Source organism: Bos indicus, chromosome 4, assembly GCF_029378745.1.
Source record: "Bos indicus isolate NIAB-ARS_2022 breed Sahiwal x Tharparkar chromosome 4, NIAB-ARS_B.indTharparkar_mat_pri_1.0, whole genome shotgun sequence".
NCBI lineage: Eukaryota > Metazoa > Chordata > Mammalia > Artiodactyla > Bovidae > Bos > Bos indicus.
In genome coordinates this window covers 87,206,071-87,219,713 of record NC_091763.1, presented here as the reverse complement: position 1 = coordinate 87,219,713, position 13,643 = coordinate 87,206,071, and the positions used below count along the sequence as shown (strand labels likewise).

Genomic DNA, 13,643 nt, shown 5'->3' with positions numbered 1-13,643 from the left:
TCACTTTCATCAAGAGGCTCTTTAGTTCTTCACTTTCTGCCATAACGGTGGTGTCATCTGCATATCTGAGGTTATTAATATTTCTCCCATTATTTCATCATCATAAATAATAGGAATTCCAGAAACAGTTAAGGCTGAAGGTAGGAAATTATCAGTAAAGTTATTCAAAACAATTTTCCAGAATTAAGAGACATAAGTTTTCAGGTTAAAAGAGTTCATTGAGTACCAAGCACAATGAATTAAAAATAGACACTCATTAGAGTATGTTCTTAGGAATTTTCACAATCTTGGACATAAAAGTGGGGATCCCAAAGCACAAAAAAATCAAGAATCAAAATTACTCCTCAACACTGATTTCTTCTACAACAGTTTTTTGTTTGTTTTGTACATTTATTTCATATTTTATTTTGAAATTATATTTATAGAAATATTGCAAAGAGAGCACAGAAAGTTCCTGTATATGCATCTCCCAGGTTCACCTAAAATTAACATCTTATATGATAACTTAAAAAATTACATTGACACATACAGTAACTTACTAAAGCCTACCATGTGCCAAGCAGTGAACAGATTTTTTTAAATGATCCTTTTCTTTATCTTTCATTTTGATGGGAGGAGCAGTACTGATATTCAGAAAGCAATTCATCAGTGACTTCACAATTTTGAGAAAAAAATTATTTCCAGCCTAAAATTCTATACTAGTAAATGTCTCCATTAAGGGTAGAAAGAAAAAAAGAAAGTGAAGTTGCTCAGTCATGTTCAACTCTTTGCCACCCCATGGACTGTAGCCTACCAGGCTCCTTCGTCCATCGGATTTTCCAGGCAAGAACACTGGAATGGGTTGCCATTTCCTTCTCCAGGGGATCTTCCCCACCCAGGGATCAAACCCGGATCTCCCGCATTGTAGGCAGAAGTTTTATTGTCTGAGCCACTAGGGAAGCCATTAAGGGTAGTGGTAGGATAATGATATTTTCAGGATATCATAAAATAATGATACTTTGAAAACATGTGCTTCCCATATTCCCTTTCTGGAGAATGAAATTTACCAAGATAAAGGAGAAGACAAAGAGGGAGAATTAAGATGTCTGCAACACGAAATCAATGTGAGAGAGGAAGGAATCTTCATAGTGGTAGCTAGTAGAGGCTCCCAAAGTGGAGTTGGGCCTAGAAAGAAAATAGTTCTGACCAGAGCAGGTCAGAAGATTCTTCAAGTAGGTCAAAGTGACAGACCATGGAGATATTTTAACATGACGAGAGAAGTTGTATTAGACTAAGTATATAAAAACAAAATTAAAAGAGACAAATTTAGCAAAGTATTAATTATAAACAAAATAGTGGCACATAGAAAGTAATCATATTAAATACATCTCAGTTATCTAGGACATTTATGTAACTAACATAGATAGTGAATTTAGATCTAACCCACAGAAATGATATAACTGCACCAGAAGGGTAGGAGGAACCGAAATTATGTTTAGGATGGTACAAAGTAGTCTTTAAAAAAAAGCAACTTTACATCCAAGATGGAATAATGGGATGATATTTACCTTCCACCTGAAACTTTTTTAAAGACAAAATATGTGGGGGGAAAAATGCTTTTCAAGCTAGTAAATATAAGACAATGAATAACAATGATTCCTAAGAGATGGGAGACAATGAAGAGGCCCCTTAATTGCCCTAGCTACATGGACTTCCCTTGTGACTCAGCTGGTGAAGAATCCAAATCCACCTGCAATGCGGGAGACCTGGGTTCAATCCCTGCGTTGGGAAGATCCCCTGGAGAAGGGGAAGGCTACCCACTCCAGTATTCTGGCCTGGGTCAAAAAGAGTCAGACATGACTGAGCGACTTTCACTTTCACCTGGGCATCCCTGGTGGCTCAGCTGGTAAAGAATCCACCTGCAATGTGGGAGACCTGGGTTTGATCCCTGGGTTGAAAAGATCCCCTGGAAAAGGGAGAGGCTACCTACCTTAGTGGTCATGTATGGATGTGAGAGTTGCACTATAAAGAAAGCTGAGTGCAGAAGAATTGATGCTTTTGAACTGTGGTGTTGGAGAAGACTCTTGAGAGTCCCTTGGACTATGAGGAGATCCAACCAGTCCATCCTAAAGGAGATCAGTCCTGGGTGTTCATTGGAAGGACCGATGTTGAAGCTGAAACTCGAAAAGTTTGGCCACCTGATAAGAAGAGCTGACTCATTGGAAAAGACCTTGACGCTGGGAAAGATTGAGGGCAGGAGGAGAAGGGGACGACAGAGGATGAGATGGTTGGATGGCATCACTGACTCAATGGACATGGGTTTGGGTGGACTCCAGGAGTTGGTGATGGACAGGGAGGCCTGGAGTGCTGCAGTTCGTGGGGTTGCAAAAAGTCGGACACCACTGAGCAACTGAACTGAACTGAACCCACTCTAGTATTCTGGCCTGGAGAATTCCATGGACTGTATAGTCCATGGGGTCACAAAGAGTAGAACACGACCGAGAGACTTTCACTACCAAGTCAGTGTTTCTGGATTATGATCCAGGAAGGAGGAATCTGGGCAGATCCCAGTGACACCCTGACTTGAGAAGACAGAGCTGAGAGTCCAGGAAGTGTAAGGCAGCCAGAGTTTTCAACTCAAAGCTCTAAAGGAAGAGAGTAGACAGACTTGCAACTATTTGCTGAGGGCCCCCCTGGAGTCTTCAGCCAAGTAGTGATCTGTGCATCACTGTGAAGAAACTGTTCGAAGTTGGACAAAGAATTATGGAAAGGATTATAAGGGATTTCTTTACACAGAGCTAGGGCTAGTTTCAGTTTTTAGTATCTAAAATAGAAGCCTAAATCATGAGCATCAGGTAGAATACAGACGATTTTGCCTCAGTAGTGGAAAAAAAATTAGCCCTGGAATAAACACTGTCATGGTCTTTCCTAAGGAGGTTTAAAACCAAGATTCATATAATGAAACTATTTCCAAGTAATTTAACTGCCTTCCAGAACAAAATTCAAGAATATTTAAAGGAATACAAAAGTTTTCAGCCACCAATATGGTAAAGCAACAGCGTCTAACATCCAGTCTAACATTCTCCGCATACAAAGAAATAGTAAAATACAACCAATTAAGAGAATAAATACAAGCAAAAGTGAAAATGACACTGAAGATAGAATTAGTGAACAACAGTATTAAAATAATTATTGTTACCGCATGCCATATGTTTAAGCTGTTAAAGGCATCATGGGAAACCTACAACTAACATCATACTTAATGGTAGAAAAGGAGAATGTTTTCCACCTTTGTTCAAAAGCAAGGCAAGACTATGTACTCAAAAATCAATAATTAATGTGGTGTAGAGTCCAGTAATAGACTCACATATGGTCGGTTGATTTTCAACAAATGTATAAATAATTTGCAAAGTATACTTTATTCAACACATGAAACTGACTATTGGATATCCCAATGTAAAATAATAACCTGGATCTATAGCTCACACTTGGTCCAAAATTTAATTCAAGATGGATAGACATAGAAAACAAAATCTGTGTCACTGGACCAAGCACAGATGCTTAAATGAAACACCGAAATAATGATTCATAAATGGAAAGATGTTACCTTGAATTTTATCAACATTAAGAACTTTTGATCTTCCAAAGATGCTGTAAGGGAATCTCAGAATGGGAGAAAATATTTATACAATACATATTCCTCAAAAGACTTCTATCAATAATATATAACACTTTTTTTTTTTAAGCTGCACCACATGACTTGCAGAATTTCAGTTCTCTGACCAGGGATTGAACCTAGGCCACAGCAGTAAAGGCCTAGACTCCTCGGTCACCAGGGAACTCCCCATAAATAACTCTTAAAACAATAAGAAATACAACAACCCAATAGAAGGTTGTTTTGACAGATACTTCATTGAAGATGTATGATGGTGAAAAGGCATAAAAATATGCTCAACATCATTACTCTTTAGGGAACTATAACCTAAAGCCACACTGATTGACAGAAATATAAAATGATACAACTCACTTTGTAAGATAGTTTATGATTTTTAAAAAATGAAACACCTAAGGTATGACCCAGCTATTCCACTTTTAGGTACTTCCCCAAGAGAAGTGATGGCATATACCCACAGAAAGACTTTGATATGAATATTTATACCAGCATTTTCATAATAGCCAAATATGGAAACAAGTCAGGTGACCATCAACAAAGAATGGATAAAAAAAAGTATTAGATTACTTCTGAGAAATGAAAAGGAATGAAATGTTGATGCATTGCAATAGCATGAAAGGATATCAAAACAGCTGAGAGAAATCAGACCTAAAAAAGTTCATACTGTATGATTTTTCTTAACGTGGAATTACAGAAAATATAAACTAAATGACAGTAAATGAGCAGTTGCCTGGGCCCCAGGTGTTGGAAGGAAACGTTGGGGGTCATGAATATGAATATTGCATTTGTTGTCATGATGGGTTCACACATGTATGCCATGCATACATATTGTCAAAATTTATCAAATTGAATACTTTATAAATATGTGTAGTTCATTCTATATCACTTATACCTCTAAAATCTATTTTTTTAAGTTAAGTACTTCTCTCTCATTGTGGAAAGTTAGTAGGATAATATCTAAAACTGGAAAATTAAAAATTTGAAATGTTTTCATGTAGGTCAGGGATATGACATTTAAATACCAAAAGAATCAGCTAAGAGTTTAGAACATGTTTTCCTAGAGAAATTACTTGAAAAGTGGGATGGAACTGACAAAAACAGACAGGGTTTTCATAAAAATCCCCTTAGAAGAAGTTTCCTTTTAGGCTATGTGCATATGTAACTTTTATAAAAATAGATACTGTATTTAAATTTTTAATTTAAAATTCAAAGAAAAGAAATAGTTTAATCATTGGGCAGATCTATGCAGGCTCATTTATCTGTGTAATTAATTGACTAAAGTGAAAATCAGGGTGACTTTAATTTATTCAGATTAAGTATTAAACTTGGTTGAATTTTATTTGATAATTGAGTGTTTTTCACTTTGCTTAGCTATTAGAGAGCTATCAAAGTGGTAAAAACCCAAAATATTTATCCTGAAAAGCAGAACAAAATGATTCCCTTCGTTTCAAACTTGTTTTGTGAGGATTAATTAAGCTTCTGTATAGTTATTTTCTATATTTTATTGATTCAGGATTACTTGTACTCTGTAAATGTGTTAAATTATTTACACATCATGGGCAGCTAATGCTAATTCAGGACGTACCCAGTGGGACCTCAGAGCCCTGAAATGCTAAATGTAATCTTCGGATCAGTAACATTCCATTCATAAAATGTGTCACCCACAGGTTAATGGAAATAAACAATAGGAAAGACAATGGGTGGATTATGCAAATATACTGAAAAGATTTTAAGCAGGAGGAGGGGACTACAAGAACCCAATTTGTGTTTTATTTAAACATGGATTAAGGTTTATGGTATACAAAACGACTAAAGCTACTTTCCTAGTTTGCTAATACTCAAAAGAAAAGCACCAGTGGGGTGGGAGTGGGGGGCAGGGAACTCTGTCAAAATAAATTGGTGATATTTTTTATGTATGAGTGGGGCAAAGGGTTAAGAGGATGCAGAGAGGCAAGATTAAATGAAGGAAAATTTTAACAGTAAATGAAATGATGCACAGTATTCTAAAGAGAAATGTGAGTGGCTAGATTTATATGACACTTATTTGCACTTATCTGACACCAATGAAAGTTTCACAAAACTAAAACCTAATCTGAATATAAATTCAACTACTGCTTTGTGAGGAATCAGTCTTTCCGTGTAAAATTTGGGTCCAGTAAAAGAACTTGAGTTTAAACTATGTGTGCTTTGGAGGGAAACCTCTTCAAATTACAGTGTGAAAAATAATCATTCCCATGATAATTATGCCTTAGAAAATATGTCTACTGAGCCCTTGGGTAATGAATGGCAAAAGACATGGAAATGGGTAAACTTTCCAAGTTATTAGTTTGAAGGTGTCTAAGTCAGAGCAAAATGGCGCCACAATAGCCCAGCTGCCTCAAGCACTTGATCTTGAGGCGGGGCAGTGGGGAGGGGCACGGGGGTGGGTGGATGAGTGGAAGAGATCAAGGAAGGAGGCGCTCCTGCAGGATGAAATGGCTGACATTCTGTGCTCTCTAAGTGGAAAGTGACCCTAAGAGGGACCCCTTGTAAAAAGCAGTAAACCTGGCCCTACCATGTGGCAGCTGACTTATGAGGAGCCCACGCACCCTCCCAGCTCCGACCCTCATTTCAGAATATCCACGTGGCCTGCCCTCCAGTTATCCATGTGTATGAGGATTACATGGGACTAGAAATACTTTGGATAAATGACTTCTGGCAAAAGAGCTGCAGAAGGTGGGAGGGGTGGGGTGGGGGAACGATGCAGTGACACCAGCGAAGACTGGTAAATACGAGGAAAGGTGGGGAGCTGGGACCTTGCTTCCCACAGAAGTTAGATATGTGGTGTGGGTTTCCATCTTAAAATCACACACAAATACACGAGGAAGTGGGGGAAATCATTTTATTTTATCACAGAGTTTGAATAACAGAACTTAAACAAGAAATTAGAAGGAAATGCATTTTAAGTTTCCTTTATAGGACCTTAGGGATTCCGCTTTGATTACCATATTTTTCAATGTACCTGTATCACCGAAACTTGAGAATCTTTTTCATCACAGTTTATACCTTTACCGTTTTAAGACATTTAAATCATGGGACTATATAAATTTCAGCAGTTAAAAATTTCCTGCATGGGTCAGTGCCCTTTTAACCGTGTTTTACTGTTGTCCAATAATGCCAAGTAATCGAAAAGGGAATTATTAAGCATTTTTGGATATTACATGTTTGACTCTTTTGTTCCTCCTTTTTTAAAAGATACTGTTTTCCCTTTGGACGACCTGAGGGTGCGCTGAAAGCTACACTTTCATTACTTGAAAGGGTATGTTTGAACATGACTCTGTAAGTACTATTTGCCTTCTCAATGGCTGTATAGTTACTGAACTAGGCCGCGGGCCCCATTCCTTAGGAGTGTGATATCTTCTAGGTTTGTTGCGTTTTATCAGTTTATCACTTTTTCTTACTACATTCAAATTCTTCTATATCCTTTTCTTCTCCAAAACCTTTCTGAAGCCTACACCACTGCCATCCTGAGTTTATAGCTTCCTTTTGGTAATATCCATTTTTCCCACCTCTTCCCCCCCCCCCTCAGGAAATATAGTCATTTTTTATTTCAGCTTAATATAATCATCTGTTTCTCAGACTTCACAGTTGTCTTATATTATCCCCCCTTATTTGTACTCCTACCTGTCATATTCCTCATATCTGTAAGAGTTCTCAGCATTTAATATTCACACACATATCATTTCTTTCATTCTCAATTTGTCTCAAAATTTATTTCAATTCAGTTTATGTGTTACTTTGAGTGAATTCACAAATGACAGAAATTGATGATCATAGAAGTCATGAAATTATATATGAAAAGTAAACAGCAAATAAGGCTTTATGTCCATGTTAAAAATCATTTATTAATGGAAGTATATTCTCCACTGCTTTTTTTTTGTGGTAGATTAGGTGAGAAAGGGAAATATCATTTCATCTATCTATAAAACTATTCACATGCTAGTTGGAAACTAGCAGTTGAGTAATGTGGACAAGTTTTATTCCTTATCCATATTAAAAAGTATATCTAGCGATCATCTCTGTCTCATGATTTGATTATTCTAGTCTTGATTTGTTGACTTCAGAGCACTTGTTCGTACTGATTTTTCTGCTCAAGGAATTCCAGGTAATGCATTATTTATTCGCACCTCTCTGAAAAAGCAAAAAGGGGAGACAGTGTTCAGTGATTTAAGCGTTTAGGAGAGGAGAGCTAGAACTGATGACTGAAGTGAGATCTTTGGAATACAGATCAGTGTTTCTATCCATCTCTGTATTATCCTTGATCACTGTGAATATTATTGTCATAATTATTTTACTAGAATGTTTATAATATTAAAAGTTGCATGTAACTCAGACTTTTCATAATTTTCATTTCATCCTATGCATTAAGGTATTGTTGATGAGACAAAAGTCTTTAAAGGCAGCTTTGGTTTTTAGAACGGCATCCCATCCTGGGTACCCAGTGCAGCCTGGCTATGTGCTGGTTTCCATGGCAGAGCTACTGTCCTTCCCCCAGCAGGGAAGAGTTAGTAATAGCAGAGATGCCCTCATGCCCTACACTGACAGGTGGCAGAATGAACAGTGACCTTTATTTCAATTATAGTAACTGATCATGTCTCTTACTGAATTGAGGAAATGGTAAGGGCTATTTCTTCATTTTCATGTCTGTACTTACTGACATCTTAGAAAAATAAAATATGTGTGTGAATTGTTGATACTTACAATGCCTTGAATAAACATGGGGAGGAAGCATGAAACATATGCTATGCCTCCCTTTTGCACTTGCCAGTCCTTTCTCTGTACTTCTCCAGGAAAGGAGATTCAGTTTCCCCACACACACCTCAGACAGTGTCCAGCTTCTAGATACTATGAAATACTGCCTGATTTTAACATTTTAAAGCTGTTACTGTTATTTGAAAGCTTGGCACCATGGGGAAAGTCTAATAGTAAAGTCTAATCTTAAATTTTAGTAGTAATCACATTAAAAAGAATAGTGCCTGTTAATGCTTTAACTGTAGGCAGAAGGATTTTTTTCTGTGTGGTAATAAAGAGTCTAATGTGCAGTTCTAGTTAAAGTGCCGAATATATGTCAGTGTGTTAAAGATCTTTAATATGAGAATATGAAGAAATTTTAATTTGATAGGAAAGGGAAGTTTTAAGTGATAAAATTTGCTGTTTTAAGAAGGAAACCTTGCCTGACAAGATGAAAACGTGTTGTCAAGGGTCACCAGTGCTAGAATAATTGAATGAATTTGAGATTAGAAAATCCTTAGTGCCGAGGCTGGTCAAAATAGAATGATATAATGAAGCATGAAATGGATGTCTTCATGTTCTTTTAATATTTTTTTCAAAGTGAAAAACTGATAGAGTAATAAGAACATTTACAAAAGTATTGTCTTCTTTATGTTAAGATTTTGCTATACCTGTATCTTGTAGAATTTGAATGGAAGCAAAGCAAGAAAAATCACATTACTTATAGGGAAGATAGAGTTTGACTAATTGTATAATTAAAACTTACTGTAAGCAGTTTTTTTTTATCACTAGGAAAGTTTTAAGGAAAACTGTCAAGGAGCCATTATAAAAGTACTTAACTGAGTTATATTTTGAATTCTGTATATAATTGCATTTTCCATTTGCCAACAGTAATACTTGTAAATGGAAAATCTAAAAGTATAATTTAGGAACCCATAATAATAATTTAGGAAAGTAATCAGTTTTTTATTGTTTTTTTTTTTAATTTCAGAAAGCTTCCTTTTGTTTTGACATTTAATAGTCCTTTCATTTCACTAAGACAAAGAAGTCCCCCCCTTCACCTCCCCCAGCCTCCAGCAGATCAAAATAAAGTAAAATTAGTAAGAGTAGAGATCTTGATTTTTGTAGAGTCTGTAAATAATGCTTATTTTAATGGAATTTGTGTTTTCATGTATATTGCTCCAAATATTTAAGGATTTTAAATCAAGGATGTACAAGGTAAACTTTGCACAAGGACAAAAGTTTCGTCCCAAGGACCGTAACCCTCATCTGAAACAGCTGCTCTAGTGGCTTTGTGTTTCCCTGGAGGAAGAGTGACAGTCACACTGAATGGTTGCTTGGCCTATGGGAGTTTTTGATGTCCTTACATGAGGCTTAGACAGGAGGAGCCAAGACTCAGAGGTTACTGCGCAGTTGTGAAGTGCCTACTCATTGCCTCCCCTGAGGTTACCTAGGACCCCTTCCTACTAATAACGTTTAGGACAATTTGTGTACTTGCTTTTCATATTCTATACAGTCTCTGTCTTTCTCTTTTTCTCTCTAGGTTTTAATGAAAGATATTGCCACTCCCATACCAGCAGAAGAGGTGAAAAAAGTGGTCAGAAAATGTCTTGAGAAAGCTGCCTTGATCAATTACACGAGACTCACAGAATACGCCAAAATAGAAGGTCAGTGCAGTGAGCAATTGCTGAAGTGGCCGTGAGAGCCAACAATGCCTATTAACTGCATTTTCTGTGAGAAGTCCTTTCCTTCCCTGAACAAACCTGTGCCATGGCAAAGGGAAATGTCTCATTAAAATCTCAGCTGGTGAACTGAAGAGCTTTTTCCTATTCATTGCTTTAATATGCCTCCTGGGACTCTGCTTGAATGAAAGACCCGGGATTCGTGCTTAAGTTGTCCTTTGTTCTTATTTTGAGTTTTGAAGAAACCAAAACGTGTTTTCATGGGTTGTATTTTTTGACATTACAGTGAGTATGTCTAACATTTAAAGGATGGGCAGTGTATTCATTCTTGGTCTGTAACAGTGTAGTGTTACATAATTTCATTTTCGCTTCTGCAGCATCTCAGAGAAAAGAGGAGACTTGTTGATAATGGTGAGGGCTGAAACAAACTGATAGAATGTTCTTGCAACTTTTAATTGCTTACAATATACTGATGCATTTGAAAGATTAGATCTCTTGAGAGGATTGTGCATTTTTTCTCTTTCTTCAGGTTTTATTCATTAAGGATAATTATTCATTTTCTTCATTAAGGTTTAAGATGCTTAGAAATACATAGATTGAAATTTGTGGAGAAGTCACACAATCAGCTCTTATCTAACCGTCCTTTGACTGATATAATTAAAAGCAATAGAAATGACCTCAGATTCTCTAATTATCATAAAACTAGCTTGTGTAATACACGTAGCTTTAACTTAGGGAAGAAAAAGTTTATGGTGTTAAATAGTTATCTCTAAAAATAAAAAATAATTGTCCATTAGAAAAAATTTTAATGACTTCTAATATAAAAGTGTACTTAATGAATTATAAGTTTATTAGTTGATATTATGATAGATTCATCAAAATTGGGACGGTGAAATAGATGATTATAATTGGCTGTGTTATATCCTTTTTTCTCTCCAAACCTGATCAGGCTTTCTAACGAGCACGTGATAACCAACCTCCTGAGTGATTAACAAAAAAGCCATCCCATCACTATAGCAACCAATATTATATCACGAGAGTAACAACATGAGACCTCCTTAGTTACCAGTTTAACATCATTAATTATGATATCATGTTGTGTTAAAGCAAAAGCGATGAATATTAGATCATTTGGGGAAAGTAGAAACAGATTGGTTTTCACATTTTCAATACTCATCCAAACAATTTTCATGTTTTGGGAATATTTTGGGCTTTGTGAACATGGACTGAAAGAAAATATATATAAATAGAGATACTAAAACTTTCAAGTTTGGCAAAGAGAAAAAACTTGTGGATAACCTAAGCAAACACAATATTGTTTTATCCAAATATTATGAACCTTGTACAAAAAAACTTGTGGAATCCTTTTGGTTTTTACTATTTTAGTTAATATTTTTGACCATTATCTTATCCAACATTGGTCTTAACTATTTTAGTTAATATTTTTGACCATTACCTTATCCAACAATATTGAAAAAATATGCCATGTATTTTTAATTTTATTTCTGTATTTATTTTCTAGTTGTAGAGTCCGTTTTAATATGGACAAATGAAAAACTTGCTTTTATTTATGCAGAACCGTGGGCTTCTTTCATTAATCAGCTAAATAAACACATCAACAATGTGATCAGAAAGAAATGGTTATTCTGAATCACACACAAAAACAAGTCTGTGTTAGAGAACAGCCTAAAATAGGGTCCAGTGGGGTGGGAGCAGGGAATTCTCCCACCTGTTCCTTTCTGGAGTCATCCCTCTCAGAACATTCTAGAAAGGGGATCTTAGAAATCTTGTCAGGTAGGACTGCTGAGCAGTCTCTTTTCAAAAAAAAAAAAATGCATGCTTATTAGATAAGGAAAACTTTTATGCTTTTCATTTTCTCCCTTTCCCCTCTTTTTTTTTGTATCTTCAAAAATAGAGTTTTGCTTCATACTTAGGGTGAGACCAAGAACAAACTCAACTTTAAGTTAGAAATTGGAAGTGGGCTGATTTCTTTGCTTTTACGTTATGCAAGTGAGTGACATGGACAGACTTTGCTTTTCTCCTTAATTTTCTTCTCTTATGTTTTAGGCCCAGCAGAAAAGGAAACAGGTAATAAATGTTTGTGCGTGCGTGTGCCGTTATTTCTAACGTGGGGGTGTTATGTTTTGATATGGACGAATAGCTCTTTCCCTTTCAGGGGTCTTGTTTGATCACTTTGAATAAGATACGGAAAAGATTTTGACTTTTGTTGGAGCTATTGCTAATGCTTTGTAGGGAAAATACAGGCCATTTATCTCTGCAAAAGTTCAGTACTATTTTTTGATATGAGTTCAAAGCAATACATGTTAGGCTGTATTAATGTTATGCATCAGGTTTTAAGCATGTACACTAATCTTATTTGGAGCTGTCGCCAATATTTGAAGGACTCTTACAACTAGAAAAAAGGACCATCTTCCTTTCATCATTCCCGGAAGATAACCTGAGATTAAAAACATATAATGCTGTTAAATAAAAAGTAAGCTGCTCTTACCTTTGCAAGTTGTTCATCATAGCAGAGGTTATAAAACTCCATCCTCAAGAAATTGCTGGGAAAGAGTTCTTCTCCAGGTCTCTAAGGTTTTTTAAAGGTTTTGTTACTTTTGTGTGTGTGCATACCACTTTTTGCCATTGTAATTAATTTAATTACAGGGTCCATTGTGAGTTCATCCCATCCATCTCTGCTTCAGATTCTTGCAGGCAAGGTCTCTACTGCAATTATTCACTGTTTTGTCTCCTACACCCAGCCCATGACACAAAGTAGATACTCACTACTTGGAGAGAGACAGAAGGGCCATTAGTTAGTTCCACCTGAAAACAGAGGTGCTTGAGACAAGTGATGGACCTTTCTAATGCTAGTTTTCTCATCTTTGTCAAATTTTGCACGCGGACTTATAGACAAGTTTACTTGGGTTGTTTTTAACTGAAGTTTTCCATTCAGGACACTATTTCATTTTTGTTTTTGCCTACCTTCAATTCTCTTCCAGTATTTGACCTCAGAAAGTGTCAGGAACAAAACACTCAGAGTGAAGAAAAGGGGAAAGAACACACCTACAATGATCGCTGAAGTGCACTTTAGAAAAAAATGAATTCGGAAAAGAATATGAGACTCTCCTCCCTTCTCATGACAGCCCATTGTCAGAGCCACAGTCCCATGCTCTTTAACAAACTTTTTCAAAACCTTTGAGAGCATTTTATCCCCCACATTTCTGTTGAAAATAGTTTTTACGTAGTTTGCAGACAAGAAGTCCAGGGTTGTCAGTGGTTTTCCCGTTTGCCACAGAGTAAACAAGTCAGCCAGCTGGGACTAGAGTCAGGTGTCTTGATCCCCAACCTACAGTGGCTACGCTTCGGCCCCCGTGAAATGAGACGGGGTCACAGTTCGCCTTGGTAAGAATGGAGCAGAGGTAGTTGCCCTACTTGTGAAACTTGCTGTCCCCTGTGCACTCACTTCCACCAGATAAAAGTCAGTCTTCCCTTCACTTGTGTTTAACATCCCTGCCATTTCTCAGCTGTCTAGGCTG

General features: G+C 36.6%; 1 protein-coding gene across 12 annotated transcripts in view; it reads left to right on the top strand.

The window, feature by feature from the left end:
* The window catches only part of CADPS2 (calcium dependent secretion activator 2), a 582,333-nt gene that overhangs the window by 440,144 nt on the left and 128,546 nt on the right, over positions 1 to 13,643 (top strand). For 7 of the 12 annotated variants that reach the window (XM_070787293.1, XM_070787301.1, XM_070787295.1 and 4 more), the window contains 3 exons: positions 6,887 to 6,950; positions 9,966 to 10,089; positions 12,172 to 12,192. In XM_070787293.1, coding sequence (XP_070643394.1) covers positions 6,887 to 6,950; positions 9,966 to 10,089; positions 12,172 to 12,192 — 209 coding nt within the window. The remainder of the gene's footprint in view (positions 1 to 6,886; positions 6,951 to 9,965; positions 10,090 to 12,171; positions 12,193 to 13,643) is intronic. The other 5 variants (XM_070787302.1, XM_070787298.1, XM_070787299.1 and 2 more) reach the window with 1 other exon arrangement.